The sequence below is a fragment of the Chiloscyllium punctatum genome, chromosome 6 (genome assembly GCF_047496795.1).
Source record: "Chiloscyllium punctatum isolate Juve2018m chromosome 6, sChiPun1.3, whole genome shotgun sequence".
Classification (NCBI taxonomy): domain Eukaryota; kingdom Metazoa; phylum Chordata; class Chondrichthyes; order Orectolobiformes; family Hemiscylliidae; genus Chiloscyllium; species Chiloscyllium punctatum.
In genome coordinates, this window is record NC_092744.1 from 23,184,931 (window position 1) to 23,198,635 (window position 13,705).

At 41.0% G+C, this 13,705-nt stretch overlaps 1 protein-coding gene across 1 annotated transcript in view; it reads right to left on the reverse strand.

Annotated features, from left to right (window-relative positions):
* fgf12a (fibroblast growth factor 12a) overlaps positions 1–5,722 on the reverse strand; it is a 327,722-nt gene extending 322,000 nt beyond the window's left edge. The window contains exon 1 of the mRNA XM_072572135.1: positions 5,592–5,722. Within this exon, the coding sequence (XP_072428236.1) occupies positions 5,592–5,604 (13 nt within the window). The 5' untranslated portion in view covers positions 5,605–5,722. The remainder of the gene's footprint in view (positions 1–5,591) is intronic.
* Positions 5,723–13,705: the final 7,983 nt, after the last annotated feature.

Sequence of the window (13,705 nt, forward strand, 5' to 3'; positions counted from 1 at the left end):
TGCGGTCCAGTCATCAGTTTGACCATCCTCCCTGCAGACTCTTTCCTCATCCATACACAGAGCAAGTAGCTCATACCTCTTCGACAAGCTCAAGAGTTGAGAGTCCTCCAATGCTATGGTCGAGATTCCTCTACCGGTCTTACTTGTCGTCACACCCTTCTGTCCCTGACTAGTAGCCAAATTTGAAATACTTAAGTTGCAGGGTGTGACAGCCTGGAACACAGCCTCAAGGTAACCCTCCCCTCCTGGATATGCCGCACTGTCTGATGCTCCGATTCCAGTTCATCGAGCAACACTCCCAGGACCTTACCATGAAGTGTATAAGTCCTGTCCTGATTTGCCTTTCCAAAACGCAGTACTTCACATTTATCTAAATTAAACTCCATCTGCCATTCCTCGGCCCATTAGTCCATCTGATCAAGTTCCTGTTGTAATCTGAGTTAACCTTCTTCGCTGTCCACTGCACCTCCAATTTTGGTGTCATCTGCAAACATACTAACTATACCTCCTATGTCATTTTTATAAATGATGAAAAGTAGTGGACCCAGCACCAAAGAGACGTTGGAGTGCAGATTCATAGTTCCTTGAAAGTGGAGTCTCAGGTGGATAGGATAGTGAAGAAGGCATTGAGTATGCTTTCCTTTATTGGTCAGAGAATTAAGTATAGGAGTCGGGAGGTCATGTTGTGGCTGTACAGGACATTGGTTAGGCCACTGTTGGAATATTGTGTGCAATTCTGGTCTCCCTCCTATAGGAAGGATGTTGTGAAACTTGAAAGGGTTCAGAAAAGATTTACAAGGAGGTTACCAGGGTTGGAGGGTTTGATCTATAGGGAGAGGCTGAATAGGCTGAGGCTGTTTTCCCTGGAGCATCAGAGGCTGAGGGATGACCTTGTAGAAGTTTATTAAATCATGAGTGGCATGGATAGGGTAACCTGACAAGGTATTTTCCCCAGGTTGGGGGAGTCCAGAACTAGAGGGTTTAGGGTGAGAGGGGAAAAATTTAAAAGGGATATAAGTGGCGGAGGGTGATGCATGTATGGAATAAGCTGCCAGAGGAAATGGTGGAGGCTGGTACAATTACAACATTTAAAAGCCATCCGGAAAGGTTATATGATTTGGAAGAGCTCAGATGGATATAGGCTAAGTGCTGGCAAATGAGACTAAATTAATTTAGAATATCTGGTCAGCATGGACGAGTTGGACCGAAGGGCCTCTTTCCATGCTGTCCATCCCGATGACCCTATGACTCTGAGCCGAGGTCCCTCGAGCTGCAGACCATTATTGCGGATGTGGTCGATGTTATTAACAATGGGATTCGCCAGCTCCCATATCATGCAAAAACAACACATCATCTGCACTGCCATTTCCAGTATAGTTTATTATATTGTATTTACCTTTAAAAACTTTTGTTCTTGGAAAGTCCCTAAATTATTATACTCCTTCCTGAATCTAATACTTTTAAAATCTAGTTTCTATCTAGGTCCTTTACCAGCCAATTAGACCAGAGATTCTCTATGGTGTCACTTTCTAAAAGAAATGAAGAAAAATGCAAACAGATAAATGATCAAAATGTCCACCTTTAATTTATACTCACCTCTACTGGTGCTGTCCTTTATGTTCTCCACTGCTTTACCTGCTCAATACAACAAAGCATTCAATCTATTCAACAACTCACCTTGTGAAATACATTTCTTGGAAACTTTCTCTGCACTCTCAATGAAATTTAAATTGACGATTCCCCAAGCAGCTGAATTATTCTTTCCCTATCCACCATCAAGACTCCTCATAATTTTCAAAACCTTAATTAAGGCTCGTCTTCACTGATCCAGTAGTCCCAGTTGTTCTGACTCTTTCCTCATAATTCTGGATTTTTCGGCCTATTATCAACCTGATGAGTCCACACAGTCTGCTCTCGTTGGCTTTACAGAGTCAAATCACCAATTGCTTAGAAGACAGAAGGAGGTCTTTTGACCCATCATGTCTGTGCTGGCTGTCTGCAAGAGCAACTCACCTAATGCCACTCCTAGACCTTTCCTTTTAGTGATGTAAGTTTGCTCATTCACCTGCTCATCCAATTCTCCACTGAAATCCATGATTGAATCCACCATGCTTTTAAGTCAGCGTATTCCACAGCCAAACTATTTGCTGACTACAGGAGATATTTTTCATTTGTCATTTACTTCTTTTCCCATTAACCTCCTACACCGACATCCTCTGGTTCTCAACACTTTCATCAAAGGGAACGGTTTCTCTCTCATCTACTCAATTTGAACTCCACACGATTTTCAAAACCTTGATCAAACCTCCTCTCAATCTTCTCTTCTCCAAGATAAACAGTTGCAGCTTCTCCAACCTATCATGTAACAGAAGTCCTGCATCCCTGGAACCATTCTGGTCATTTTCTTTTCTGCACCGCCATCTAAAAATTCCACCTTTTCCAAAAATTGTGCTGCTCAGAATTTAACATAATACAATGTAGAGGCTGAGCCAATGCTTTGTAATCATTCACTGTAACTTCCTTGCATTTGTACTCAATGTGTCCATTTATAAAGCTCAGAATCCCATCTTTATTCACTTTCCTAACCTGTCCTGCTAGCTTTAATGATTTGTGTTTCTACCCCTCTGTTCCTGCACCTATTAGAATTGTAACCTCTATTTTATATTGTGTCTGCCTGCTAAACGCTATTACTTCACACATCTCTGCAATAAATCTGATCTGTCATGTGTCTGCCCCAGTCCATCAACCTGTCTATGTCCTTTTGAAGATTCACTATGCTTCTTACACTTCATAATATTGTGTAAACTTTGAAACTGTCACCCGTATACCCAAGGTTATTAACATATATTAAGAAAAGAAACAGTCCTAACACTGATTCATGCAGAACCCCAAAGTGTGCCTTCATCTGGTCCAAAATACAACCACTCGCCATGACTCGGTTTCCTATATCTCAAGCCAAGTTGGTATCCATGCTGTTATTGTCGCTTATGTGATCTTGCTGGTAAGTCTGTTATGACACAGTTTCTCAAAAGTCATTTGGTAATCCATGTGGCCACATCCACTGTATTATTCACATTAACCCTCTTTTGTTATGTTACCAAAAAAACTCAATCAACTTATTAAACTGTATTCACCTTTAATACAATTGTGCTGACTTGCCTTACTTAATTCACAATCAGTCCAAGCAACCATTATTTTTGTCTGGTTTATCAATCCTAAAGGCTTTCTCACCACTGAGGTACAACGTATTGGCATGGAGCTTGCTACCACAAGGGGTGGTTGAGGTACATATTATGGATCAATTTACAGCAAAATTAGACAAACGCAAGAAATAAAAAGAAGAACAGTGAGAGATGAAGAGGGAGTAGAAGGAACTCATGCAGAGCGTAAACCCTAACATAGGTCATTTAGCTGAATGACTAGCTGTCTACTGTAAAATAGTATGTAATCTCAAATGACTCACTGCCCTTCTCAAAATATAACTTCATTTAGCGTCAATTTATCATAGGGAAAAATGTTAGAATTCACAGTTAGCCATGAGTTAATCTGGGTGTCGGTGTCCAATAACAAACCACAAACTAAATGATTGATTCCATTAGCCATTGTACCATCAAATCTGATGATCATCAACTGATCATCATATAGGGCAAAAACTGGTCAGAGGCCAAATTGAGGGGATAGGGGAATAGTCTGGCAGTGACAATTATTACTCCCAGACTGCCACAGAAAGGCTCACATGACAAAAGCTGTCATGCATCACCAGTATGGCAGACATCTGCCACTCCCAGGAAGCTGCTCTTGTAAATAATCAGTCACCTGAAAGGGAGTGGTGTTTCTGGGTGCAGAAGAAGTAGGAAGAGGATTTGAACAGGGATGAGGTTACGAGCTATAGGAATTGGATAGGGAATTGAAACAATGCCCAGCAGCTGCCCACAGCAGGACTGAAATGAATGGCCCTGCTCTGTTTTGACTCCACACTCAGGAAAGCCACCATTCTATTCGTTATTTGGCAGGAACTTCTACTCACCTCTGGAAAAACTCCTGGTTTGGTCAAATTTACACTCAAGAGATCAGAGTCTAGACCTGGCTTTAGGCCATGGCTTTATTTGGGAAATAAGCCTAGAGCTGGTTTCTACTATATGCCCTGACCACTCCAGGCATTCCTATCCAACCCAGCTCCCTCAATATAGAACAAGCATGTGCACACTATGTTATAACCTCCTGTGCTCACTTGAGATCCTTACAGGCATAGTATGATCCAATGTGTAGGTTAATAATATTGTTTATTATAATGGCAGGCTTCATTGACAGCACAGCCTTTAAAAACACTTGGCTGCAAATAAAGACTATATATAGCGTTACTTGATTAAACAGTCCATAAACTTACCTAAACAGCCTTTCAATTCATTTCGGTTCGATTGCCAAGTCTCAGAATAATCTGGAACCAGCAAAACATGTACTTGGAGACATCAATCTGACAACAGAGTCTGAAACACTGTTTTGTGTTCATTGATGACTATTGTTTTCAAGGAGATTAGTTTGGAAAACCAAAAGAATTTCACATCACCAATTTGAGAGACTGCTACAGACCAATGATCTTCAGCATCTCTAGAGACTGGCAGGGCATCAACTTTCCAGAACATTACTCCTTTTCAAGTCTAAATTCTGGACAGGGGCTTGCTCCAGCTCAGAGACTTTCACACCTCACCCCCTGATGTTTATCTGGTTAACCAGCCAGCACTTGCTGCACTAGCGTGGGACAGAGCGACCACTCCACTTCTGCAACTGGATCTGCTGGGGTAACTCAATGCGCGGAGGCAAGAACGAGAAAGAAGCAAAGAGCGGGGGAGACAGAGAGAGAGAAAGAGAGAGGGGGGGAGGCGAGACACCTTTGCCTAGAGAGGGATTTGGTCATTCATTACATGTGATCTATGCAGCAACTGAAACGGGACAAGCCAGAAGGGCTCAGCAAAATCATTTACTTAAAAATAAGCCAGATAAGAGACAGCTCAAACCCTAAACCTTAAAATTAACCCTTACACAGCCCCACTGACAATAACGGCCCAGCTCTGTAAGTCTGGGTTGCGGCTCTGTTGAAAGGACTGTGATAAGGAGCACATTGTTTATTCAGCCATCTCACAGACTGGACCTCACATCTGTTCGGTACTTTATGCTGATCTGATTTTACAAAAACAAAAAAAAAGTGTCCTGTTCACCAGAAAGTCAATTTCCTGCAAAAACCGGTCCCTTGCTTGGACCAATCATTTTGTCTCAATACAAATAATCAGCTCCATCAGCAAATGCTTTTAGCCGCTGATCTTCTACCCCAAAACAACCTTCAGAGACACAAACAGAGAGAGTTAGGCGTTGAGATTGCATGACATTTGCTGTCTTTGAGAGTAAGATTGCCACTTTCTGTCTTCATGCTGCAGTGAAGCCCAGGCAGCAGCCGATTCACAGCAGCACAGTGAAAGTGAGTACTGTATACTGCAGTCTCCTCCTTTCTGTAAGTCCCCGTGTTCTCTCTTCAATAATGCAGGAACACGAACATTCCAGAAACTGCAAACCTCTCCAATAAAAAAAACCCTTACCTTTGTTGTCCATCTGGGTGGCGGCAGATCTCTGGCAGTCTCAGGGAGAGAGAGCTGCTTTTTTTTTTGGTTATGCTGCGGGTCCCGTGTCTCTGTCCTTCCTGAAAGCACTATAATGCACCAGCGGCGCTCCAACACTGAGCGTCAGTTTAAAGGGACAACAGGGGCTGTCTGCAGAGCTGACCGAAATGCTAGCTCACACACTCACTGAGCCATGGGACGCCGCCTCAACACGTACAGCAGAGGCCTGGAGCTGATATTATTGGCCATTAAATAAATCAGGATACTGATTCGAAACTTCCATGAAAAAGGTTATGTAACACTCCCCGCCCCCTGTCTCCAGCACGTCAGTTTGGAGAGATTTAGTTAGGGGCAAGGAGTTACCAATCTCCTCAAAGCAGTCTACAGTATGATAATCGAGGGGTTTAGTTTTATTAGTACGCAAACTGATCAAAGTGTCTTATGCAGACAGGGCCAGTTATGAGCTAATTCCCAACTCCCACAGCTGTTTTGTCTCTACATCCCCTCAGGGGACTTGCCAAGTCCATTTGAATGATCTGATACCATTGCCTTTAGCACTGACAAACTTGTAACCCTGGAATACTGCCTGGCCCCATCTTTCCTGACCCCAATCCACCTCACCCACTGACAAAAACCCTTCATTGCTGCCCGAGAAGGAGTTGGTGCGATTTCTTATTGAACCACTGTCATCCATGTATCCCCATTGACTCTTAACCAGGGAATCCAAAGTTTTAAGTCGGTGAAGATAAAGGGATAGTGATGCGTGTCCACGTTAAAGATGCTGCAGCTGTTTTGAAAGGGAACTCGATATTCTCGTTCTCCTGATGTCTCGACACTTCTCAATGTTGGTAGGTGAAATTTGCAAGGTGCTATTGAAGACGTCTTGTTGAGTTTCTGTAGTACATCTTGTAGATGGTACACACTTCATCCAGTACTGGAGGCAATATATATTGAAGGAGATAGGTGAGGTGCCAGATATAAGGGTTGCTGCCGATGATGCTAACATGCCTATAATATCACCACCTGATTTTATGATGCATAATTAATTGCTAGAAATTTTTAGATTATCCAAAACTATCCACATCCATCCCCATCACAGTCATAACACACATGGTTAAGTCCACCCCAGATAGGAGGTGCCAGCTGATTGTGTGCAGCTTTAGAAAGGCCAATATGAGGTGATTTTGAGGCATTCCATTTACTTTGGTATTTTGTCTCCTCCTTCCTTGAAGCTCTAGGTCGCATTGATGGGTCAGTCTATGGCTTTTGATGAAATTAATCAAGTGGATGCTCTTGTTCTGCCAGTCAAACCCTTAATTATGGTTAAACTATTTAATCCCCCCCACTCTTTCAAATGCCCTTGAATTCAGGAGTTGAAGGGCTTTGAATGATTCAAGACTTGATAAGGAGTAAGGAAGGTTAGATGAGGAGGAGGAGGAAGAGGAAGAGGAAGAGGAAGAAGGTGGTGGTAAGTATGATGTTAAGGGTGAAAGTAATGATGACAATGAGAAAGGTGCTCTCAAAAACTTATGAAATAAGAGCTGGAATGGTCCATTCAGCCCCTCAATGTTATTTCAGCATTCAATAAGGTTAATGTTGGTCTAGCTTATCTGCACTGCCCCAAACTGACTCCGTGTCAATTGATTCCATCATAATGATATATGGCCTGAAACTGGTGAGATGATCAAGATAATGTTGGCATTTATCCATCCTGGTATTCAAATCCAGACATCTGTTTTATATAACTGCTGGTAACCTATTACAGTGAGTACTCATGGTAGATACCAGTCAAGACTTGGAATTAACATTCTGTTGGTTCAAAGAAAAAGCAAAATCTACCTGCCCAGATAATTATTATTATCAGGTCTTCACACTGGTGTCCCTGTACGTCTTTACTGGTTAAGCTGGAAAACAGATGCTTGCTGGTTACCTCCAACTGCTTATTGGCTCCCTTCCTTGCTATTGTAACCTTGCTTCTGCATCTGTGTTGTATAATACAGTGGGACCTTACTGTTTGATATTACTCTATTGTTCACCATTTATTAAATGATTAGAAACATAGTTTGCATTCAAGTAGTTCTGTTTAATAGAAAATAATTTTCATATTTATGCTGGTCCCTATAATTTTCTTCCCCCTAAATTAAGACATACACATAGTCAGCATCAATAACAGTAGGAGTGTTCGGGTATTGAATCATGAAAGACATACAAAAACAAACAGTGAATTAAAACATTGGTGAAGTTGCATCAAGTCTGACCAATTATTTGAGCAAATATTTTGTGGTGTGAGACCCAATAAGATCAGTACATCTTTAGCTCAGTACATCTGAACTAATTTTCAAAACAGTGAAGATATTTACGGGGGGTAATTTTCACTTTCACTATTTGTGTGTTACCGTTGTCTCCAAAAAATTGTTTATTCTGTAATGAATTACATTTTTCATCATTGTCTCCAAAAGCAGAAACCTCTACCAGCTGGAAAAGCAAGGCCAGCAGATGCATAGCAACTCCAAGTTCACCTCCAAATCATGCACATCATTCCAATTTGGAAAACTAGCTGACTGTTTCTTTATCTTCATTAGGGCCAAAGTTCTGTAGCTCCATTCCTAACTGCACTTCTTACATCAAAAGGACAACAGCAGTCCAAGAACATAGCTCCCCATTACCTTCTCAAGGACAACTTGGAGTGGGCATTAATTGCTAACCTTGTCATTGACAACAATATCCTAAGAATGAACAAAGTTAAAATAGACAAATCAAACTATCAGGTAACACCCAACATTTGAAGATGCAAATGCCTCAATAATTGTTTTTAAAATTCATGATACTTCTTCAAAATGTGGACTTTGCTGGCAAAGTCAGCATGTACTGTTCACTTTTCATTCCAAAATGGTTAGCTAAACCACTTCAGAGACAGTTGTGCGAGTGTTGGCCTGCAGCCAAATGCTGGGCAATTCCAGCAATAATTGACAGATTGCCTCCCTTCAACAGGTTTAACAAAACTTCTGGGTTCTTGAAGTAATCCGCCAGCTTCATGTCCACTTTTAATTATATCAACTGTTTATTTTGTTCAATTTTGAACTGGTGTCTAGTATTCAACATGTAAAAGTAATATGATAATAGTTATAGACCTCGTTATAACTAAGGCTGGAGAAGTGCATAAGTCCCACTACTCCATGGGTCATAACATAAAATAAATATACTTTTATCAGTTATGAAAATGACCAATTAAATAGCTGCATCTCTAATAGGTTTTAAATAAAAAGATTTGTCAACCAGGTTTCTTAATAAAAGCAATTGTTGGTTCATAATCAAAATAAAACCTATTCAATAAAGAGTCAAGAGTGTGTTGCTGGAAAAGCACAGCAGGTCAGGCAGCATCTGAGGAGCAGGAGAACTGATTCAGAGGTCTTTCTTTTCAGAAATGGCAGTGATCAGCTGGGTGGCTTGTTCATTGCAGGCTCTTCCCTTAACTGATGCAGATAAAACAAAACACTTTTCCAGCCAATCACAGTTCAAAAAACAACCAGGAAGGGTATATAGCAAAACAATCTATTATCTTCAGTCACATGATTTCGAGTAAACATTGTTAAAAAAAACCTTCAATGTCCACAGGGAACTTTCAATTACTTATTTTAAAGATACCACACCAAGCATGTCCCTGAAACTTGAAATAAATTATTTTTTTTCCACAGTAATTCAAAAATTCTTCAAGCAATGTTGAGCACAAAAGCATCTTTGTAACAACCTATACTATGAACATTGCACCCCAATGTTATATATCAATAGGACCAAGCTCACAAATGTGGTATTTGTGTGTTCTATGGAGCCTTGAGGAACATTTTTGAAATAATAGTTTCAAAAACTTTACTATCTACATAACTAGTTCTGTATTTGCCCCAGAGAATTGATGGGACACAACTCTACTTGTATATAACTCATGTGACAGTGCAGGAGGAGGTTTTACACTGTCTCTAACTCTGTGTTGTACCTGCCCTGGGTGTGTTTAATGGGGATGGTGTAGAGGGAACTTTACTTTCAGTTTGAAAGAGTTGAGAGAATGTTACTTTCCATTTAAAAGAGTAGAGGAAACTTACTTTTTACCTCATGCTGTAGCTATCCTGCTGATAAAGGGTGACATAAAGGGATAATTGTTTGTTCCCTTGGTTCTGCAATTCTCTGCCTGTAGGAGATTCATGTCGAGTGACAGTGTGCAGCAAACTTTAGTCTGTATCTAACCTGCAATGAACTAGACTTTGGAGTGTCTGAAGAAGTGCTGACACATTCTTTTACTTTAGTCATCCATCATGTTTTTCCAGACAAAAGCTTTCGCTACAAACATGCACAGCTGCTCAAGATCCTAAGAGCTCGGGCAAAGCATTTTATCTGAGTAAAAATCTTTCAAATGGAAAATTAAAATAATGTTGAGCTCAGCTTTAGAACTTGGTTGGAAATCTGAGATGATGGAGCCTTCACAAAACCCATTTCATTTTGTCAGGGACAGATGAACCTTAATAAGGATCGATTGTATCATGGTAATGCTGTACTTAAAATAATCAGTGGCACCTTGCCATTGTTTAATTTTATCCAAAGGAAGAATAATGCGTTGCTTATTAAAGATTTGGAGGCAACTGAAGGTGTAGTTATCCCCCTTTAATCTTATGCCCCGTATCCACTCCATTCCCCCTATATTCTTCTTGAGTTCTGTAGAACTGAACTCTAACCAGTGATTAAAGAAAATGAACCTTAAATTCCAGTCCTTTGTATTCCTTGGGATAAGGAGAAGTTAATATTCCAAATGATCTTCCATTCCAGTATCAAGTTGAAGAAAGGCATTGAGATGCAATTTTTAATATTTTATCTAACACTGATAGAAAATGGATTGAATGTCTGGATAGCATCAATGGCTATTCAGTTCCACATTATAAGTTACAGAAGGAATAAGAATAGAGAAACATAGACTACTGGCCTCAGCTTTTTCTCAACAGTGCATTCAATAATAAGAACCATCCACGATCAGGAAGTGACAACCATCCAACCTCTCCCACAAAAAGTCTGATAGGAGATTGGCAACAGGAAGGGATGTTTAGATGGAGCCTATCGGAACATTAGACTGCCTAAATTCATCCACAGGCATTGCCTTTGTCCGAAGAAATGCAAGGAAACATCCAGCTAAATTATGAACAACAATATCCCATAAAAACTATGACATCAAACTATTTTAGTGTGATAAATATTGGCCAAGGCACAGAGGAGGAGTCTTATTTCTCTGAACCTTTTAAGGTCACCTGATAGGATGTACAGGCCTCAGTTTAATGTCTCAGTTGGAAGATGATACATTTAACAGTGCAGCATTCCTTTGCTAACTCAGTCTTCAGTATGTGCTAAAATCTCTGGGGTTGAAATTGAGTCCATGACTACTGAGTAATCAAAGGTGAGAGTATATTCAGTGATTATATCTGGGCTAGGGCTTAAAGTATACATCCACAGTTATCATAGGCACAAAGGCTTGACCCAGTTCTTCATAAAATGATCTGGTTTTCTTATCTTCTTCATCATGAGGATGGCAGATGTGGGTTATAGTTCACTCGAAGAATCCCAGGCGCTATGGTAACATGTGCATTTACATGTGTGATGTATTGTGGAGCTGTAGACAGTGGTGGTAGAGGATCCAACGGTCTTCCCAACTCATGGCTGACCAGGAATCTCCTTCACTCTTAGCACCTGCCACTAGCACGTGATGGAAGATTTAATTTTGACCCCCAAACTGCTTGGAACCGTTATGAATGCATTTTCTTTGGGTGTGGAGTGGGAGTCAAACCTGGAACTTCTAGTTCAGAAGCAGGGACATTACCTACTGCCATCCAAATAATGAAGGGGGTGCAGCATTAAACAGACTTTATCACATGTTATCAGAGACCATTGTTACAACACGGGTAAATATTCCTGCTAAATTTAAACCAGCAACACAGAAAATATTTATCCCATGCAGTAATCTGTCAAAATTTGAGTGGCCAAGAACTATTTAAAATAAAAATTAACAACTTTATTTCTTAAAGAATAACAAAGGAATAATTAACTAACCACTATTTACAATTTCTTCCACTAACCTATCTTTTAGCTTTCCTTCTATAATATTCGCCTGATAAAATACCCAATGAAGATTTACAAAACCACATTTCTTATCTCAAAACCAGGCAGCTGTAGGTTCTTGTCTTTGGATCTTCCTGTGTCTTCTTTTCTCCTTGTTAGGAATTTCTGTGTCACAGGTGACTGATCAAAAAGGTACTTTTAAGAGAGGTATTTTTCAAGCAGCCTGTTACATGCTAGGACTTGGCAATTCTCCTCTCAACTGTTCAATTTTCCCCAGTCTTATACCCTCAAAGCTTCGGATTGTGTCATTGGTTTTAAGATTGTCAATATACTCAATTCAAACTGGATTGGAGTTTGACATTTTTCGAGGTATAATTTAAACTGATTGGCCGAATTTGAATTTGAGTTTTTTTGTCTCCAGGCAATGACCTAATCGAGTTGTTCCAGTGTTACATACACTGTTGCCTTATTGAGAACACTTGGTGCTGTGGAAAATTATATGGAAGATCTAGACTGTAGGGAAATAGATGGGGACATCTTGCAAAATGCCCAGATTACAGAGGAGGAAGTGCTGGATGTCTTGAAACAGTTAAAGGTGGATAAATCCCCAGGACCTGATCAGGTGTACCTGAGAACTCTGTGGGAAGCTAGAGAAGTGATTGCTGGGCCTCTTGCTGAGATATTTGCATCATTGATAGTCACAGGTGAGGTGCTGGAAGACTGGATGTTGGCAAATGTGGTGCCACTGTTTAAGAAGGGTGGTAAAGACAAGCCAGGGAACTATAGACCAGTGAGCCTGACCTCAGTGGTGGGAAAGTTGTTGGAGGGAATCCTGAGGGACAGGATGTACATGTATTTGGAAAGGCAAGGACTGATTAGGGATAGTCAACATGGTTTTGTGCATGGGAAATCATGTCTCACAAACTTGATTGAGTTTTTTGAAGAAGTAACAAAGAAGATTGATGAGGGAAGAGCAGTAGATGTGATCTATATGGACTTCAGTAAGGCGTTCAACAAGGTTTCCCTTGGGAGACTGATTAGCAGGATTAGATCTCATGGAATACAGGGAGAACTAGCCATTTGGATACAAAACTGGTTCAAAGGTAGAAGACAGAGGGTGGTGGTGGAGGGTTGTTTTTCAGACTGGAGGCCTGTGACCAGTGGAGTGCCACAAGAATCGGTGCTGGGCCCTCTACTTTTTGTCATTTACATAAATGATTTGGATGTGATCATAAGAGGTACAGTTAGTAAGTTTGCAGGTGACACCAAAATTGGAGGTGTAGTGGACAGCAAAGAGAGTTACCTCAGATTACAGGATCTGGACCAGATGGGCCAATGGGCTGAGGAGTGGCAGATGGAGTTTAATTCAGATAAATGCGAGGTGCTGCGTTTTGGGAAAGCAAATCTTATACACTTAATGGTAAGGTCCTAGGGAGTGTTGCTGAACAAAGAGACCTTGGAGTGCAGGTTCATAGCTCCTTGAAAAGTGGAGTCGCAGGTAGATAGGATAGTGAAGAAGGCGTTTGGTATGCTTTCCTTTATTGGTCAGAGTACTGAGTACAGGATTTGGGAGGTCATGTTGCGGCTGTACAGGACATTGGTTAGGCCACTGTTGGAATATTGCATGCAATTCTGGTCTCCTTCCTATTGGAAAGATGTTGTGAAACTTGAAAGGGTTCAGAAAAGATTTACAAGCATGTTGCCAGGGTTGGAGGATTTGAGCTATGGGGAGAAGTTGAACAGGCTGGGGCTGTTTTCCCTGCAGCGTCGGAGACTGAGGGGTGACCTTATAGAGGTTTACAAAATTATGAGGGGCATGGATAGGATAAACGTACAAAGTCTTTTCCCTGGGGTCGGGGAGTCCAGAACTAGAGGGCATAGGTTTAGGGTGAGAGGGGAAAGATATAAAAGAGACCTAAGGGGCAACTTTTTCACGCAGAGGGTGGTACGTTTATGGGGCTGCCAGAGGACATGGTGGAGGCTGGTACAATTGCAACATT